Source organism: Oncorhynchus masou, chromosome 24 (assembly GCF_036934945.1).
Source record: "Oncorhynchus masou masou isolate Uvic2021 chromosome 24, UVic_Omas_1.1, whole genome shotgun sequence".
Taxonomy (NCBI): Eukaryota; Metazoa; Chordata; class Actinopteri; order Salmoniformes; family Salmonidae; genus Oncorhynchus; species Oncorhynchus masou.
In genome coordinates this window covers 76,090,164-76,108,740 of record NC_088235.1, presented here as the reverse complement: position 1 = coordinate 76,108,740, position 18,577 = coordinate 76,090,164, and the positions used below count along the sequence as shown (strand labels likewise).

The 18,577-nt window shown below is 44.3% G+C and overlaps 1 protein-coding gene across 1 annotated transcript; it reads right to left on the bottom strand.

Annotated features, from left to right (window-relative positions):
* Positions 1 to 7,151: 7,151 nt before the first annotated feature.
* LOC135512671 (N-acetyllactosaminide beta-1,3-N-acetylglucosaminyltransferase 3-like) lies at positions 7,152 to 16,019 on the bottom strand. The gene is made up of 2 exons (XM_064934923.1): positions 15,910 to 16,019; positions 7,152 to 13,045 (listed from the first exon to the last, which is right to left on the bottom strand). Exon 2 carries the CDS (start codon positions 13,033 to 13,035, stop codon positions 11,875 to 11,877), a length of 1,161 nt encoding a protein of 386 aa, XP_064790995.1. The 5' UTR covers positions 13,036 to 13,045; positions 15,910 to 16,019; the 3' UTR covers positions 7,152 to 11,874.
* Between the last annotated feature and the right edge of the window lie 2,558 nt (positions 16,020 to 18,577).

Here is an 18,577-nt window from a genome sequence, read left to right as displayed (position 1 = left end):
CTTTTTCCACATTTTGTTATGTTGCAGCCTTATTCTAAAATGTATTTAAAAAATATTTTTTATATAATTTTCAATTGATTGAACATGATTTGGAAACGCACAGTCTTGTCTATATAAGGTCCCACAGTTGACAGTGTATGTCAGAGAAAAAAACAAGCAGTGAGGTCAAAGGAATTGTCCGTAGAGCGCTGAGACAGGATTGTGTCGAGGCACAAATCTGAGGAAGGGTACCAAAACATTTCTGAAGCATTGAATGTCCCCAAGAACACAGTGGCCTCGGGGGTGAAGGGCCTTGGTCAGGAAGGTGACCATGAACCCGATGGTCACTCTGACAGACCTCCAGAGTTCCTCTGTGGAGATGGGAGAATCTTCCAGAAGGACAACCATCTCTGTACCACTCCACCAATCATGCCTTTATGGTAGAGTGGCCAGGAAGCCACTCCTCAGTAAAAGGTAAATGACAGCACACGTGGAGTTTGACAAAAAGGCACCTAAAGGACTCTCAGACCATAAGAAACAAGATTCTCTGGTCTGGTGAAACCAAGATTGAACTCTTTGTCCTGAATGCCAAGCGTCACATCTGGAGGAAACTGGCACCATCCCTATGTTGAAGAATGGTAGTGGCAGCATTATTCTGAGGGGATATGTTTCAGTTGCAGCATGTTCTGGTCCACTATATGGGACTCTTACAGTTCTTGCTTCTCAGGTAAGTATTAGGGAAAATGTGGCATCTGTAACTCCTTTTTGGAGCCGTTGGAACCTGTGTGGGCTTGGGCTGCCTTGGGCTTCCTAATTTGTCACCCTCTGAGCCGGCTTGCAGCGTGAATGTATGGTCCCATAGTATGTTATACCAAGTGACCACCTGAAAGGGAATGAACAGTTATGAATATTACTACTGTTACCTGAAGGAGGGAACGAGGCATAACATATTTGGGTTTAGGCTCGCTGAAGAGCAGAACTGAATTGAGGAATTGGATGTGAACCCCGATATTATAGCCTGGAAGGAATGGATTCCGATGGCAGGCTCAGTATCCACTGGGTCGTTGAGTGCGACTTCGGTGACGAGGATTGGTCGTTGACATAAGTTCTACTTCGTTCCCTCCTTCATGTTAAATGTGCAACCAGAGGGGGAAAAAAACTCTAGACCACCTTTATTCCACACACAGAGACACATACAAAGCTCTCCCTCGCCCTCCATTTGGCAAATCTGACCATAATTATATCCTCCTGATTCCTGCTTACAAGAAAAAACTAAAGCAGGAAGCACCAGTGACTCGGTCAATTAAAAAGTGGTCGGATGAAGCAGATGGTAAGCTACAGGACTGTTTTGCTAGCACAGACTGGAATATGTTCCGGGATTCTTCCAATGGCATTGAGGAATACACCACATCAGACATTGGCTTCATCAATAAGTGTATCGATGGCATCGTCCCCACAGTGACCGTACGTACATACTCCAACCAGAAGCCATGGATTACAGGCAACATCCACACTGAGCTAAAGGCTAAAGCTGCCGCTTTCAAGGAGCTGGACTCTAACCCGGAAGCTTACAAGAAATCCCGCTATGCCATCGAATGAACCAACAGGCAAAGTGTCAATACAGGACTAAGATCGAATTGTACTTGAACCGGCTCTGACCGTCGTGCAGTTTAAAAAATACAAATACAAATAAGAAATATACCAGATATACCAATCCTGCCTGGTTGCATCACTGGTATATTTCTTATTCTTATTTGTATTTTTTAAACTGTATTGTTGGTTAGGGGCTTGTAAGTATGCATTACACTGTAAGGTTTATATACCTGTTGTATTCAGAGCATGTGACTAATACATTTAGATTTTTTTTATTTGAATACTTACGTAATTGTGATATTTCAGTATTTTTATCGCTTTTTGCTTTGTCATTATGGAATATTGTGTGTAGATTGATGAGGAAAAAAAGCAATTTAATCCTTTTTAGAATAAGGCTGTAATGCACTGTACTTCCATTCATTTTTTAAACTCAGCCTAGTCTTGAGGCCCTAGAGCAAAACCAATGTTTTCGTGAGAGTTTCATCTTTCTACAGGGGTTTCATATTAGTGTGTAGCCCAAACTGTTCAGACACTACAGACAGAAGTTGGCAGATTGGTTCTACCAACTTCGGATGGGTACCAAGACTCTTGTGGGGGCAAAACGGAGAACTTGTGGGGGCAAAATGGAGAACACCATAGTAATAATAGTTTGTAGACCAAACTGTTCGGACGCTACAGACAATTTTGTGCAAAGACCGATTTTCAGGATGTCTCATGGTGTAACGGTTCCCGTCTGGTGAAGGAGAAGCGGACCAAAATGCAGCGTGGTGGTTATTCATGTTCTTTAATGGAAAAAAAGGAACTCGACATGAAATAACTAACTATACAAAAAAAACGGAACGTGAAAACCTATACAGCCTATCTGGTGACAACAAACACAGAGACAGGAACAATCACCCACGAACACACAGTGAAACCCAGGCTACCTAAATATGGTTCCCAATCAGAGACAATGACAAACACCTGCCTCTGATTGAGAACCATATCAGGCCAGACATAGAAATAGACAAACAAGACATCCAACATAGAATGCCCACTCAGATCACACCCTGACCAACCAAAACATAGAAACATACAAAGTAAACTATGGTCAGGGTGTGACAGTACCCCCCCCCCCACCCAAGGTGCGGACTCCGGCCGCAAAACCTGAACCTATCGGGGAGGGTCTGGGTGGGCACCTGTCCGCGGTGGCGGCTCTGGTGCTGGACGTGGCCCCCACTTCACCGTAGTCTTAGTCCCCCACCTTGACCGCTTCCGTGACCTCCTAGCCACGGCAACCCGACTTAATAACACGGGACAGAGGGGCAGCTCGGGACAGAGGGGCTCTTCAGACTCCGGCAGCAGCGCCGGACAGGCGGGAGACTCCGGCAGCAGCGCCGGACAGGCGGGAGACTCCGGCAGCAGCGCCGGACAGGCGGGAGACTCCGGCTGCAGCGCCGGACAGGCGGGAGACTCCTGCAGCGCCGGACCGGGGCTGCAGCGCCGGACAGGCGGGAGACTCCGGCTGCAGCGCCGGACAGGCGGGAGACTCCGGCTGCAGCGCCGGACAGGCGGGAGACTCCGGCTGCAGCGCCGGACAGGCGGGAGACTCCGGCAGCAGCGCCGGACAGGCGGGAGACTCCGGCAGCAGCGCCGGACAGGCGGGAGACTCCGGCAGCAGCGCCGGACAGGCGGGAGACTCCGGCAGCAGCGCCGGACAGGCGGGAGACTCCGGCAGCAGCGCAGGAGAGGAGGAAGGCTCCGGCAGATCCTGGCAGACTGGCGGATCTGGAAGAGTCTGGCAGACCTGGAAGAGTCTGGCAGACTGGCCGATCTGGAAGAGTCTGGCAGATCTGGAAGAGTCTGGCAGACTGGCGGATCTGGAAGAGACTGGCGGATCTGGAAGAGACTGGCGGATCTGGAAGAGACTGGCGGATCTGGAAGAAACTGGCTGACTGGCGGATCTGGAAGAGTCTGGCTGACTGGCGGATCTGGAAGAGTCTGGCTGACTGGCGGATCTGGAAGAGTCTGGCTGACTGGCGGATCTGGAAGAGTCTGGCAGATCTGGAAGAGTCTGGCAGACTGGCGGATCTGGAAGAGACTGGCAGACTGGCGGATCTGGAAGAGACTGGCGGATCTGGAAGAGACTGGCGGATCTGGAAGAGTCTGGCAGATCTGGAAGAGTCTGGCAGATCTGGCGGATCTGGAAGAGACTGGCAGACTGGCGGATCTGGAAGAGACTGGCGGATCTGGAAGAGACTGGCGGATCTGGAAGAAACTGGCTGACTGGCGGATCTGGAAGAGTCTGGCTGACTGGCGGATCTGGAAGAGTCTGGCTGACTGGCGGATCTGGAAGAGTCTGGCTGACTGGCGGATCTGGAAGAGTCTGGCAGACTGGCGGATCTGGAAGAGTCTGGCAGACTGGCGGCTCTGGCTGCTCCATGCTGACTGACGGCTCTGGCTGCTCCATGCTGACTGGCGGCTCTGGCTGCTCCATGCTGACTGGCGGCTCTGGCTGCTCCATGCTGACTGGCGGCTCTGGCTGCTCCATGCTGACTGGCGGCTCTGGCTGCTCCATGCTGACTGGCGGCTCTGGCTGCTCCATGCTGACTGGCGGCTCTGGCTGCTGCTGACTGGCGGCTCTGGCTGCTCCATGCTGACTGGCGGCTCTGGCTGCTCCATGCTGACTGGCGGCTCTGGCTGCTCCATGCTGACTGGCGGCTCTGGCTGCTCCATGCTGACTGGCGGCTCTGGCTGCTCCATGCTGACTGGCGGCTCTGGCTGCTCCATGCTGACTGGCGGCTCTGGCTGCTCCATGCTGACTGGCGGCTCTGGCTGCTCCATGCTGACTGGCGGCTCTGGCTGCTCCATGCTGACTGGCGGCTCTGGCTGCTCCATGCTGACTGGCAGCTCTGGCTGCTCCATGCAGACTGACAGCGCTGGCTGCTCCATGCAGGCTGGCAGCTCTGGCTGCTCCATGCAGGCTGGCAGCTCTGGCTGCTCCATGCAGACTGGCAGCTCCATGCAGACTGGCAGCTCTGGCTGCTCCATGCAGGCTGGCAGCTCTGGCTGCTCCATGCAGGCTGGCAGCTCTGGCTGCGCTAAACAGGCAGGAGACTCCGGCAACGCTGTAGAGGCGGAAGGCTCCGGCAGCGCTGGAGAGGCGAGGCGCACTGTAGGCCTGATGCGTGGTGCTGGCACTGGTGGTACTGGGCCGAGGACATGCACAGGAAGCCTGGTGCGGGGAGCTGCCACCGGAGGGCTGGTGTGTGGAGGTGGTACTGGGTAGACCGGACCGTGCAGGCGCACTGGAGCTCTTGAGCACCGAGCCTGCCCAACCTTACCTGGTTGAATACTCCCGGTCGCTCAGCCAGTGCGGCAAGGTGGAATAGCCAGCACTGGGCTATGCAGGCGAACCGGGGACACCGTGCGCAAGGCTGGTGCCATGTAAGCCGGCCCAAGGAGACACACTGGGGACCAGATGCGTAGAGCCGGCTTCATGGCATTTGGCTTGACGCTCAATCTAGCCTGGCCGATACGCGGAGCTGGAATATACCGCACCGGGCTATGCACCCGCACTGGAGACACCGTGCGCACCGCAGCATAACACGGTGCCTGCCCGGTCTCTCTTGCCCCCCGGTAACCACAGGAAGTTGGTGTGGGTCTCCTACCTAGCGTCGCCATACTCCCTGTAAGCCCCCCCCCCCCCCCAATACATTTTTGGGGCTGACTCCCGGGCTTCCTTGCCAACCGTGTTCCCTCATAACGCCAGCTCCTCTCTCCGGCTGCCTCTGCTCTCCTAAGTGCCTCCACCTGTTCCCATGGGAGGCGATCTCTTCCAGCCAGTATTTCCTCCCATGTGTAGCAACCCTTGCCATCCAAAACATCCTCCCATGTCCATTCCTCATTTTGTTGCTCCTGCTGCCGCTGTTGCCTGTTACCACGCCGCTTGGTCCTGTTGTGGTGGGTGATTCTGTAACGGTTCCCGTCTGGTGAAGGAGAAGCGGACCAAAATGCAGCGTGGTGGTTATTCATGTTCTTTATTGGAAAAAAAGGAACTTGACATGAAATAACTAACTATACAAAAAAAATACATATACAGCCTATCTGGTAACAAACACAGAGACAGGAACAACCACCCACGAACACACAGTGAAACCCAGGCTACCTAAATATGGTTCCCAATCAGAGACAATGACTAACACCTGTCTCTGATTGAGAACCATATCAGGCCAGACATAGAAATAGACAAACAAGACATCCAACATAGAATGCCCACTTATTTTTTATAAATCAAAATATATTTTAGATTCTTCGAAGTAGCCACCATTTGCCTTGATGACAGCTGTGCACACTCTTGGCAACCCCTCCCCTAATTGGAGTAAACTAATGGAAAGTAACACTTAGGCTTCTCCTTCCAGCTTATACATACTATATATATATTTGATGGACACAGTATATTTTACATTACTTATTTTTTGTTTGTTTTATTTAGGTATTAGAGAGGTGCACAGTTACACTGTCTGTACATTTCGAATAGCTGTTAGGGTTAGGGTTAAAGATCTTCAGGGCTATGTAATACTTGACAGTGTACTTATGAGGCGATTACAACACATTATTACCGTGTGTAGTAACTTTTCAATGTCACCAAACCAGGATGTGTGCATAAGCCACACATCTCACTTGAGTTTAGTTTTTTTTTTTGGGGGGGGGGGGGGGGGGGACAGTGCACATTAAACAACGTTTCTGTAAAAGTGCCGGGTTTTAGCCAGCCGGCTAATTTTCAACCGCAGCCCCTGGGCAAGTTATTAGAAACAATAAAAAGTAAATGTACAAACTGTAAAAATACCCACTTCTTTACAGGGTGGTAAATCGTGTAAGAGGAGTGCCAGGGAAAACATTGGCAGCAGCAGAAACCTATGACTCATCAGGAATGACTTGAAGGGCTGGGTACTCCTTATACTGGAAAATGCTTCTTCCTTGAATATGTCAACATTGCAGCTTCGGATGGAAGCAGACACTTATGACGTCACCTACAGTGCATGCTGACTTCATTCATCCTTAAAGAAAACGTCAATTTCATCTAGCCAATGACGACATGCTCTGGTATTAAACCAAGAAACAAGTTATATTAACCAATATTCAAAAGGACATGCTAGAATTTCTTCATAAAACATCCTGGGAATAGGCTATAGAATTAAACATTTTTTATTTGGATCGATATCCTAGTTGTAAAGCAACACATTATCAAAGCCTATTGTGAAATTACTTAGTTTTACTTTGTGCAACTGGCTCAGTGTGATTGTGGTTTTATTAAAACACGTGAATATTGCCTTTAAAATTGTCGACAGTAGACCTTCTCTGAATACTTATGTAAATAAGGTATTTCTGTTTTTATTTTTTATATATTTGTAACAATTTTCTTATCTAAAAACCTGTTTTCGCATTGTCATTATGGGTTATTTTATGTAGATTGATGAGGAAAATATGTTATTTAATCCATTTTAGAATAAGCATGTAATGTAACAAAATGTTGAAAAAGAGAAGGGGTGTAACGACGTTCTTCGTTTGTCGAATGAGAGTCGGACCGAAATGCAGCGTGTTGGTTACTCATGTTTATTAATGAAACAAATAACGGAACTATACATGAAATAACTAATAAATACAAAACAACAAAACGGAACGTGAAACCTATTACAGCCTATCTGGTGAACACTACACAGAGACAGGAACAATCACCCACGAAATACAAAGTGAAACCCAGGCTACCTAAATACGGTTCCCAATCAGAGACAACGAGAATCACCTGACTCTGATTGAGAACTGCCTCAGGCAGCCAAACCTATGTAACACACACCCCTAATCAGCTACAATCCCAATAACTAAAAAACCCCACTAAGAATACAACAAACAATAAACCCATGTCACACCCTGGCCTGACCAACCAATTAACTAAAACACAAAATACTAAGACCAAGGCGTGACAAGGGGTCTGAATACTTTCCGAATGCACTGTATATCAAGTAAATTAAGTAAAACGTGTTATTCAGTTCCAACTGCATAACAGACAAAGTACAAATGTAGGATCTTAATTTAATAACCCTGTTGAAGGAAAACTTTCCTGCAATGCAGGATTTTTATTTTTATTTTTTTTACAAAATTGAGGTTTAAGACTTCCCTTACAAAAAAATGTAACAACCCCTACAAAAATGGCCATACCTCAATTACCTCGACACCAGTGCCCCCGCACATTGACTCTGTACCAGTACCCCCTGTATATAGGAAAACCAAAGTCCCAAAGGCTGGGCCTAATATAGTGTATAAAAGGTCAATACAATACGTTTTGTAGTGATTCATATGTTGATGATGTAAAGAATGTTTGTTGTTCTGGGGTGTGTAATTAGGAGCAACCAGACGCTGCACTTGACACATTTATGAAATTGCTTATTCCAGTTACTAATAAGCAAGCACCCATTAAGAAAATTACTATAAGAACTGTTAAATCCCCTTGGATTGATGAGGAATTCAAAAATGGTATGGTTGAGAGGGATGAATCAAAAGGTATAGCAAATAAGTCTGGCAGCCCAATTGATTGGCTAATGTACTGAAAATGAAGAAATCATGTGACTAAGCTAAATAAAAATAAACTATATTATGAAACAAAGATCAATTATATAAAAGAATGATACTAAAAAGCTTTGGAGCACCTCAAATAAAATTTTGGGGAAAAAAAGTCAACTCGGCTCCATCATCCATTGAATCAGATGGCTCATTTATCACAAAACCCACTGATATTACCAACTACTTTAATTACTTTTTCATTGGCAAGATAAACAAACTTAGGGATGACATGCCAGCCACAAACACTGACACTACAAATCCCAGTATATCTGACCAAATTATGAAAGACAAGAATTGTGCCTTTGAATTACGTAAAGTCAAATGTGGAAGGAGGGTCTGACAATCTGGATGGAAAATGACTGAGGATAACAGCGGACGATATTGCCACTCCTATTTGCCACATCTTCAATTTAAGCCAACTAGAAAGTGTGTGCCCTCAGGCCTGTAGGGAAGCTAAAGTCATTCCACCACCCAAGAATAGTAAAGCCCCCCTTACTGGCTGAAATAGCCTGACCAATCAGCCTGTTACCAACCCTTACTAAACTTCTAGAAAAAAATTGTGTTTGACCAGATACAGTCCTATTTCACAGTAAACAAATTGACAACAGACTTTCAGCACGCATATATGGAAGGACACTCAACAAGCCCGGCACTTACACAAATGACTAATGATTGGCTGAGAGGAACTGATGATAACATCATTGTGGGGGCTGTCTTGTTAGACTTCAGTGCAGCTTTTGACATTATCGATCATAATCTGCTGCTGGAAAAATGTATGTGTTATGGCTTTACACCCCCTGCTATAATGTGGATGAATAGTTACTTGTATAACAGAGGGTGTTCTTTAATAGAAGCCTCTCAAACATCATCCAGGTAGAAGCAGGAATTCCCAAGGGTAGTTGTTTAGGCCCCTTGCTTTTTTCAATCTTTACTTAACATGCTACTGGCTTTGAGTAAGGCCAGGGTGTGTATGTATGTATGCAGATGACGCAACAGTATACACGTCAGTTACTACAGCGACTGAAATGACTGCAACACAAAGAGCTGCAGTTAGTTTTAGAATGGGTAGCAAGGAATAAGTTAATTAATATTTCCAAAACTAAAAGCATTGTATTTGAGACAAATCATCTACTAAACCCTAAACCTCAACTACATCTCATAATGAATAATGTGGAAATTGAGCAAGTTGAGGTGACTAAACTGCTTGGAGTAACCCTGGAATGTAAACTGTCATGGTCAAAACATATTGATACAACAGTAGCTATGATGGGGAGAAGTCTGTCCATAATAAAGCACTGCTCTACCTTCTTAACAGTACTATCAACAAGGCAGGTCCTACAGGCCCTGGTTTTGTCGCACATAGACTACTGTTCAGTAGTGTGGTCAGGTGCCACAAAGAGGTACTTGGGAAAATTGCAGTTGGCTCAGAACAGGGCAGCACGGCTGGCCCTTAAAAGTAAACAGAGAGCTAACATTAATGACATGCATGTACATCTCTCATGGGTCAAAGTGGAAGAGAGATTGACTTCCTCATTACATGATTTTGTAAGAGGAGTTGACAAGCGGAAGGTACCAAGCTGACTGTTTAAAATACTAGCACACAGCTCAGGGCACCCATGATTACCCCACAAGACATGCCACCAGAGGTCTCTTCACAGACACCAAGTCCAGGACAGACTATGGAAGTCACACAGTACTACATAGAGCCATGACTACATAGAACTCTATTCCACACCGGCTAACTGATCCAAGCAGTAGAATCAGATTTAAAAAGCAGGTAAAAATACACCTTATGGAACAGTGGGGACTGTGAAGTAACAAACATAGGCACAGACACATGCATACACACATGATAACATACGCACTATACACACACGTACACATGGATTTTGCGTTGTAGATATGTGGCAATGGAGTATGGGCCTGCTGCCAAGGCAGCAGTTAATGGGGATCCATAATAAATACAAATACTAAAATGTATACCTGGTGCTAACATGCATCCTTTGTCCTGATCTTGTCCATGTTCTGACTGTGCCCAAATGTTTGGACAAGTGTAGATGATTAAAATAGTATTGGGATCTGATCTTCCCGACCCAGGGGCGGACTGCCCTGGCATTTCTAACACAACGGATCATTTCTTTCCTGGAAGCTCCCACACCGGCCCAAAAGTGCTTGTGTTCATGGAAAATCAGCTAATTGTATCACAAGTAGCGTTGAAAAATTGCTTAAACTATGATTTGAATACCTGTTTCTAATGTTAATTTCCATATGTCCCTAATCCATTAAAATAAACCAATTAGAAAATGAAAAAAGGATGTTCAGTTGTAACTCACTGGCATTGAATAGTTATTGTCCTTTCAAAACAGCATCAATGATAAGATGGAATGATTGTGCTACTATGCCTTTCTTCTTTTAATCACTGATCTGATTCTGACATGGTCAGATTGCGATAGTAATGAAGTGGAAACCTGGAACCCCCCCAAATATCCCCTTTATAATAAAGCATTGTATGCATCTATTATATGCGGTTCTGGGAAAGAATAGACCTTTATATAAAATTATTCCATACAATTGTACATAGTTTTACATGACTGGAGACATTAGACAAATATTTTGTAATACCACACAAATGACTGAAGGAGAGGAGGAGAGGAGCTGGGGGAGGATTGAGAGTAGAGACGGGGACCTGTGAGGGCGTCGGTTTTTCCGACCTTAGAGAAAGCATCTGTGACTGGGCACCTTGTCTCTCTGTTAACCTAGGCAGGTTTTAGGTAGAGAGAAGCGTTCCTCCTGTAACTGTTACGTATAGACGATAGTCTAAGACAGGAGTAGCTGTTTATTGTTTTGCTTTCCCTTTTTGGCCACAGCCTTTAGGTCAACAGCTTAGTTCATGTTTTGTTACGCTGGTGTTTCAGCGTTGGATGTCCCCTGTACTGGAGTTATTTTGTCGGGCGAAAGAAGACCCGTTTAGTAAATGATACAAAAGAAAAGGAACCCACAACCACTGCCTCTGGTCTGTTCATTTTATGTCTCCAACCTGTGTTAGGGTGCGACGGACAAACGGATCTGTTCACAATTATTATACAAATGGATAAAAAAGTATATTCTATAAACATGCAGTCAGCATTAGATTCACAGAAAGACACACAGGTGTTCATCCTCTGATTATGAATTTAAAAAGAGAACATTTTCAAGAAAACATTTACAAGGAACAAACAGAATGCCTAAAGACTAAGAATGCCCTGTCTAACTGTTATTTTGCAGTGAACCACAACAGTTTCCTTTCTGAGCTTAGCGGGTGGTGGGGTGTTCCTGAGACACTATGGTTTGCACTAGAGTGTTCAGATAAAAAAGGTCAAACACAGCAGACAAGGAGTGTAAAGAAAGAGTGAATCAACGGCTAAACAAAATGGACATTCATTGCCCTTTTAAAGTATAATAAATAAAAGTGATGCATAGTGGCAGGTATACACACGTCTACTCATTTCTTGGGGGGGAATTATAAATCAATGTGTTGTCAATCATTTACATGAATAACAGTGCCAGCTGTCAAATTTCACAGTAACCTACCATATGCCAATAGATCCGGCATTGTTATTCCTGCAGATGTTTGAACACCTGCTTTGAGAGAGCACCCCTCAGTAATTGCTTGGCAAAAAAATATTAGAAAAAGAAACCTGAGCAGGCGACTGATTTCAAGGGTTAAAGTGAACCTTTCAAATTCCCACATTTCAAGTTAGGTTCATGTATTCCATGCCACATAATATATATCTGATGGGGTAGAAATCTGTGTACTAGAATTATTTCCCTGTAATAACAAGGGTCGTAAGCGTCCACTTTTTGGGAGGGGACTTGCAGTCCAGCAGTCTTGACACCAAAATGGGACTCTGGCCTAAGACCAGCCTTTTCCAGACACATTCCCATGTAGACGTCGTCAATTGGCAAAATGGGAATGGTATGGGACATTGTGTAAATGACCATAGCTGTGTATCCAGAGAGCAGGAAGCCCCCTCCACCACAATAAGGGGGATACGAGTCTGATTCTTGAACCTGGATTGGGACATAGTATTTGCTCCCTGACTCTCTAATGGGTCCGACATAGCGGATTAAATAGCCCGCAAAAAGGTGCTTGTCACCATCTTTGTTTTTCTGGCTCTGAAGGAAGTCCACCATGTTATCTGTGTTCGCAAAGATATCATCGTCACCGTTGAAGAGAAATCTGGCCTGGCGGCAGTTCTTGTCCATCCACTCTAGGAACACGATTTGCTTCAGGGTGAGGTTGAAGAAGGAGTCGTTGAAGTCCCACTGCAAGATATCATTATGCTCACGATTCTCCAGTCGTAAAAGCTTATTTAGCGTGCGCTTCTCAAAGCCTGTGCCTGTGGTTCCAGAGAGAAAAATCCTGCGGATCCACACTTCGCTTTGCAGTCTCTCCTTGGCCCAGGTTTTCCGTAGTACCTCACGGCGGTCGTAATTCACAGGTGAGCTTTTTATGACCAGCAGAAGGAAGACATCAGCAGACTTGTGAGGGCCTCCACATTTATCAGGTACGTCCAGCAGCATTGGGAAGTGGCGGCAATGACGATAGAAGAGGAAGTTTTGGATGTGACCAGGCAGAGAGGAAAATCCTGACACATTGGCGGCAGACTCATTCCGTTGACAATGGCCCCAGGTGAAAACACCTGCGCTCTCACTGGTTGGTTTCTGAGGTCTGTTTTTGTAGGTTAATTCCATTCTGTTTATCTGGACATGGTTAGAGGGTTCATCAGGGGGAATGTCCTCTTTAAAAAAAATTATGACCAGGCACAGAATGCCTATTACAAGTAAAGCTGTCACCTCAAGCAAACGAGAAGACCTTCTCATCCTTGTTGCTCTGTAATGAGAAAAAACAAGACTTGCTTTTAAAATGGGCCACAAATACATCTGTGTTTCTTGTCCCTGTACAAATAACAACTATTTTAGATGACACAGTCTTAAGCTCTGATGGTTGACATACTATAAATTGAGAAATTTGGTGACTGAATTTAACAAAAATAAGAAATTATATTATGAAACCAAGTTAAATGACATTGGAAAAATGCTTTGGAGTACCACAAACGATATCATGGGCAGAAAACCCAATTAATCTCCACCGTTCATTGACGTTTAATAATTTAAATTACTATTTCACGAGTAAAGTGAAAAAACTTTGTTGCAGTTCTATGCCCAAAATATGTCTGCAGAATATTTTTAAACAACATGCTTCCTACAGTATGACAAACATAAGATGACTGAGACAGTCATTACTGAGGAAAATAGTATTCAATTTGAAATAAAGAAATTGTCACACGAATGCATAAAAAAATTGTATTCTATAAACATGCAGTCAGCCTTAGATTCACAGAAAGACACAGGTGTTCATCCTCTGATTATGAATTTAAAAAGATAACATTTTCAAGAAAACATTTACAAAGAACAAACAGAGAATGCCTAAAGACAAAGAATGCCCTGTCTAACTGTTATTTTGCAGTGAACCACAACAGTTTCCTATCTGAGCTTAGCGGGTGGTGGGGTCTTCCCGAGGCACTGTGGTTTACACTAGAGTTTGCAGATAAAAAAGGTCAAACACAGCAGACAGGCCGTGTAAAGAAAGAGAGAATCAATGGCTAAACAAAATGGACATTCATTGCCCCTTTAAAGTATAATAAATAAAAGTGATGCATAGTGACAGGTATACACGTCTACTCGTTTTTTTTCTGGTGGGGGGGGGATTATAAATCAATAATCAACTATCTATTTCTATGATGTAGAAGAGTACTATTGATTCAAATCCTTTCAACCTTTGGACAATGACGTCCTTCAGGGGTTAGGCAGGGGTGTGACAATAATGAAATACCAACTCAAATGAGATCAAGTGTAAAATCAGTATTAGGTAGTTCTTGGCATATGCATTCAATTTTCTCAATTGCATCATAGGACTGCAGTAATGGAAATGCAAGGCAATAGGGTGGCAACTGATCCAATGTTGTCATGTCTGGTGAAAATAAGTGGAACAAGCCGACAGTTCATCAAGACATGTTTTGCAAAGTGGATGAGCAATTTCTCAAACAACTGGGGGGAGAAAAACAGCAATAAAAATAGATAGCATTGTTAAGTAAAGGTTAATGCCATACAACAATTTCAGAAATGTGCTTATGGTTGGGTGTTTACTTGCGTATCAAGTGGTGGTTCATCCAATATAGATCAATAGAGGACTCATCTTTATGTCTGTGCTATTATAGTGTCTGTGACAGCATGGGTAGTGCCATTGAGGCTACAACCTATAAGAATCCCCACCCAGTTGACTAAATTGACTACTTTAAAATGGCGGAAGCATGGTTTGAAGCCCTCAATGGCGCTGCTCATGCTAAAATGGCCTTTTTGCCATTAGAGGCCCCTATCATTCTCTATGGTTCATCTACAAAGCCCTTCTGGGTAACCTAAGCTCCCCCTCTACCTTGGTAGCCTGCTCTCCTTCACCACTAGCAGTTACTAGATGTGGTCTAATAGGTGGTTGCTACATAAAGTCCCTAGGGCCGTTACCAAGTGAGGAAAGATTGCCTTTTCCTATTGTTAACCGGCAATAGCCGACACTCGCACAGCTGACGTTTTGTGGTGTCGGAGGTGCCTGTGTAACCTAACTGCGTTGGAGCTGTCAAATCGATGAGCAGCTGCTCTTTATCATGGCCACAAAAAGCCACACCCGTCCCACTCACGTTAGAAATTTAGAAAGAGAAAGTGGAGGCTATAAATAATGACGGTCAAATTGAAAGTCATTAAACTAAATCATTTGGATTTCTATCAGCCTAATCAAGGTGTAGATTACCATTATGTCTCACATTCAAGTGTTCAAACTTGTAAACAAGGTTGAATGGGATTTCTCTTCATTTGGCAGCATGCACCTAATGCCAGGAGCCGCTTGTGGATTTGACAGCTCTAACACAGGCACTGTCAAAACAACCGAGATTCCCTAAAAACATGCCACTTTAATACAGCTACAGCTTTTTTTCTGGTTAATAATGGGGGCCTCAAGGAAAGATATGGGCCGGTGTGTTAGAAATGCCAGAGCTGATTTCTGGTCCCAGTCCACTCCTGTTGACAGCCCTATGCCCACACACACACACACACTGTTCAAGTGCTTGTATAATTAAAATTAGAAATACATATTAAGCTACTAACCAATGTGATTGTGCCAGTGTTGTAGCGTAGGTGAATTTCTTTAAGTCATTGACAATAAGAGGAAAATGGTGTCCCCCAGTCAATCGTGTGCAATCTGAAACCGTCTGCCCGTTTTAAAACTTTTTTTTAATCCAACTGTGAATTTATAGGCTAACAATTTCTTATAATAACTACATGTGCCTCTGTCACAGTAATTAAGCAAATATCCTCTATACTAGTAGGTATTTCACTGTAAGGCTTAGCCTACAATTTATAGTGGCGCATGCCTATACTTCCTAAACTTCTCTCTGGGTAGCTTAGCCTACGGATCTGCACGACTTTATTCTAATTGTATTGGAACGTCCAAAAGCAGTTTATTTGTTTGTTCGTATCAATAAAATTGATCTGTCATTACTTTTTAGTGATTATATTCGTATAAGTTATGCCAACAAACAAACCAATATCGTAGCCTATATGTATTTGTAGTATGGTGAATTTATACAACTAATTCATTGCCATAGAAAAGCATATCTGCATATTTACAATGCACTTGTTTCTTACCTTTTCCCCCTTCCGACAGAACGTCTGGTGTTGACTTGGCTCACTCTGAAAATTATAAATACATTTACCTCTTAGCCTTGGGCGTTATTACCCAGGGGCACCGTTCAGTACAAACACATTCTAGAACGTTGCAGATAGAAATACCACAAACAGAGCCGATGTGATTACGTATTCTGCATGTCAGTGTTGCATGCTTGTTTTATATAGCGTTCCAAAACGTTGTATCCTTCTGAACACTTACCGATTACATTTAATGTTCCTGAATATGCGCCTTGCGTCACCTCAATCCTTCCACGAATCACAGGCTAAGATAAATGTAATGTATTCATTAAAAGGGCAATATGCATTGGTACATCTTTTTCTTTTTTAAACTTTTAAATTAATTATACTGTATCACAAGAGGTTGGTGGCACCTTAATTGGGGAGGTTGGGCTCGTGGTAATGGCTGGAGTGGAATAGTGGAATGGTAGCAAATACATCAAACAAACACATGGTTTCCAAGTGTTTGATGCCATTCCATTTGCTATGTTCCACCCATTATTAAGAGCTGTCTTCCACTCCTCCAGCCGCCACTGTACTGTAAAGACTCATTGATTGGTTGCAACCTGGTCTCAGAGCATTTAGTATTATTATTTTCGGAAATCCGAGACACACCATTTATTATGATATGTCACGTTATGCTGAAACATCCCGTTTTCAGGACCCTGTCTTTCAAAAATAATTTGTACAAATCCAAATAACTTCACAGATCTTCACTGTAAAGGGTTTAAACACTGTTTCCCATGCTTGTTCAATGAACCATAAACAATGTGGAACGGTCGTTAAGACACTAACAGCTTACAGACGGTAGGCAATTAAGGTCCCAGTTATTGAAACTTAGGACACTAAAAAGGCCTTTCTACTGACTCTGAAAAACTACAAAAGAAAGATGCCCAGGGTCCCTGCTCATCTGCGTGAAAGTGCCTTAGGCATGCTGCAAGGAGGCATGAGTACTGCAGATGTGGCCAGGGCAATAAATTGCAATGTCCATACTGTGAGAAACCTAAGACAGCGCTACAGGGAGACAAGACGGACAGCTGATCGTCCTCGCAGTGGCAGACCACGTGTGAACAACACCTGCACAGGATCGGTACATCCGCCCCTCAGACCTGCGGGACAGGTACAGGATGGCAACAACAACTTCCCGAGTTACACAAGGAATGCACAATCCCTCCATCAGTGCTCAGACTGTCCGCAATAGGCGGAGAGAGGCTGGACTGAGGCCTTGTAGGCCTGTTGTAATGCAGCTTGGTGTCATTGCAGGCAATCTCAACGCTATGCGTTACAGGGAAGACATCCTCCTCCCTCATGTGGTACCCTTCCTGCAGGCTCATCCTGACATGACAATGCCACCAGACATACTGCTTGTTCTGTGCATGATTTACTGCAGGACAGGAATGTCAGTGTTCTGCCATGGCCAGCGAAGAGCCCGGATCTCAATCCCATTGAGCACGTCTGGGACCTGTTGGATCGGTGGGTGAGGGCTAGGGACATTCCCTCCAGAAATGTCCGGGAAATTGCAGGTGCCTTGGTGGAAGAGTGGGGTAACATCTCACAGCAGGAACTGGCAAATATGGTGCAGTCCATGAGGAGGAGATACACTGCAGTACTTAATGCAGATGATGGCCACACCAGATACTGACTGTTACTTTTGATTTTGACCCCCCCTTTGTTCAGGGACACATTATTCAATTTTTGTTAGTCACATGTCTGTGGAACTTGTTCAGTTTATGTCTCAGTTGTTGAATCTTGTTATGTTCATACAAATATTTACACATGTTAAGTTTGCTGAAAATAAACGCAGATGACAGTGAGAGGACGTTTCTTTTTTTGCTGAGTTTACATACACAGTATCAGTCAAAAGTTTGGACACACTTACTACTTCAAGGGTTTTTCTTTATTTTTACTATTTTCTACATTGTAGAATAATAGTGAAGACATCAAAACTATGAAATGACATATATGGAATCATGTAGTAACCAAAAAAAGTGTTAAACAAATCAAAATATATTTTAGATTTGAGATTCTTCAAAGTAGCCACCATTTGCCTTGATGACATCTTTGCACACTCTTGGCATTCTCTCAACCAACTTCACCTGGAATGCTTTTCCAACAGTCTTGAAGGAGTTCCAACATATGCTGAGCACTTGTTGGCTGCTTTTCCTTCACTCTGCGGTCCAACTCATCCCAAACCATCTCAATTGGGTTGAGGTCGGGTGATTTTGGATGGCCAGGTCATCTGATGCAGCACTCTCCTTTGTCAAATATCCCTACACAGCCTGGAGGTGTGTTTTGGGTCATTGTCCTGTTGAAAAACAAATGATAGTCCCACTAAGTGCAAACCAGATGGAATCACTGCAGAATGCTGTGGTAGCCATGCTGGTTATGCGTGCCTTGAATTCTAAATAAATCACAGGCAGTGTCACCATCAAAGCACCTTCAAACCTCCTCCATGCTTCAGGGTGGGAACCACATATGTGAAGATCATCCGTTCCACTACTCTGCATCTCACAAAGACACAGTGATTGGAACCAAAAATCGCAAATTTGGACTCATCAGACCAATGGACAGATTTCCACCGATCTATTGTCCATTGCTCATGTTTCTTGGCGCAAGCAAGTCTCTTCTT

Bases quoted from the DNA above. Each gene is read 5' to 3' on its own strand.
- LOC135512671 (XM_064934923.1), bottom strand. From the start codon at position 13,035: ATGAGAAGGTCTTCTCGTTTGCTTGAGGTGACAGCTTTACTTGTAATA.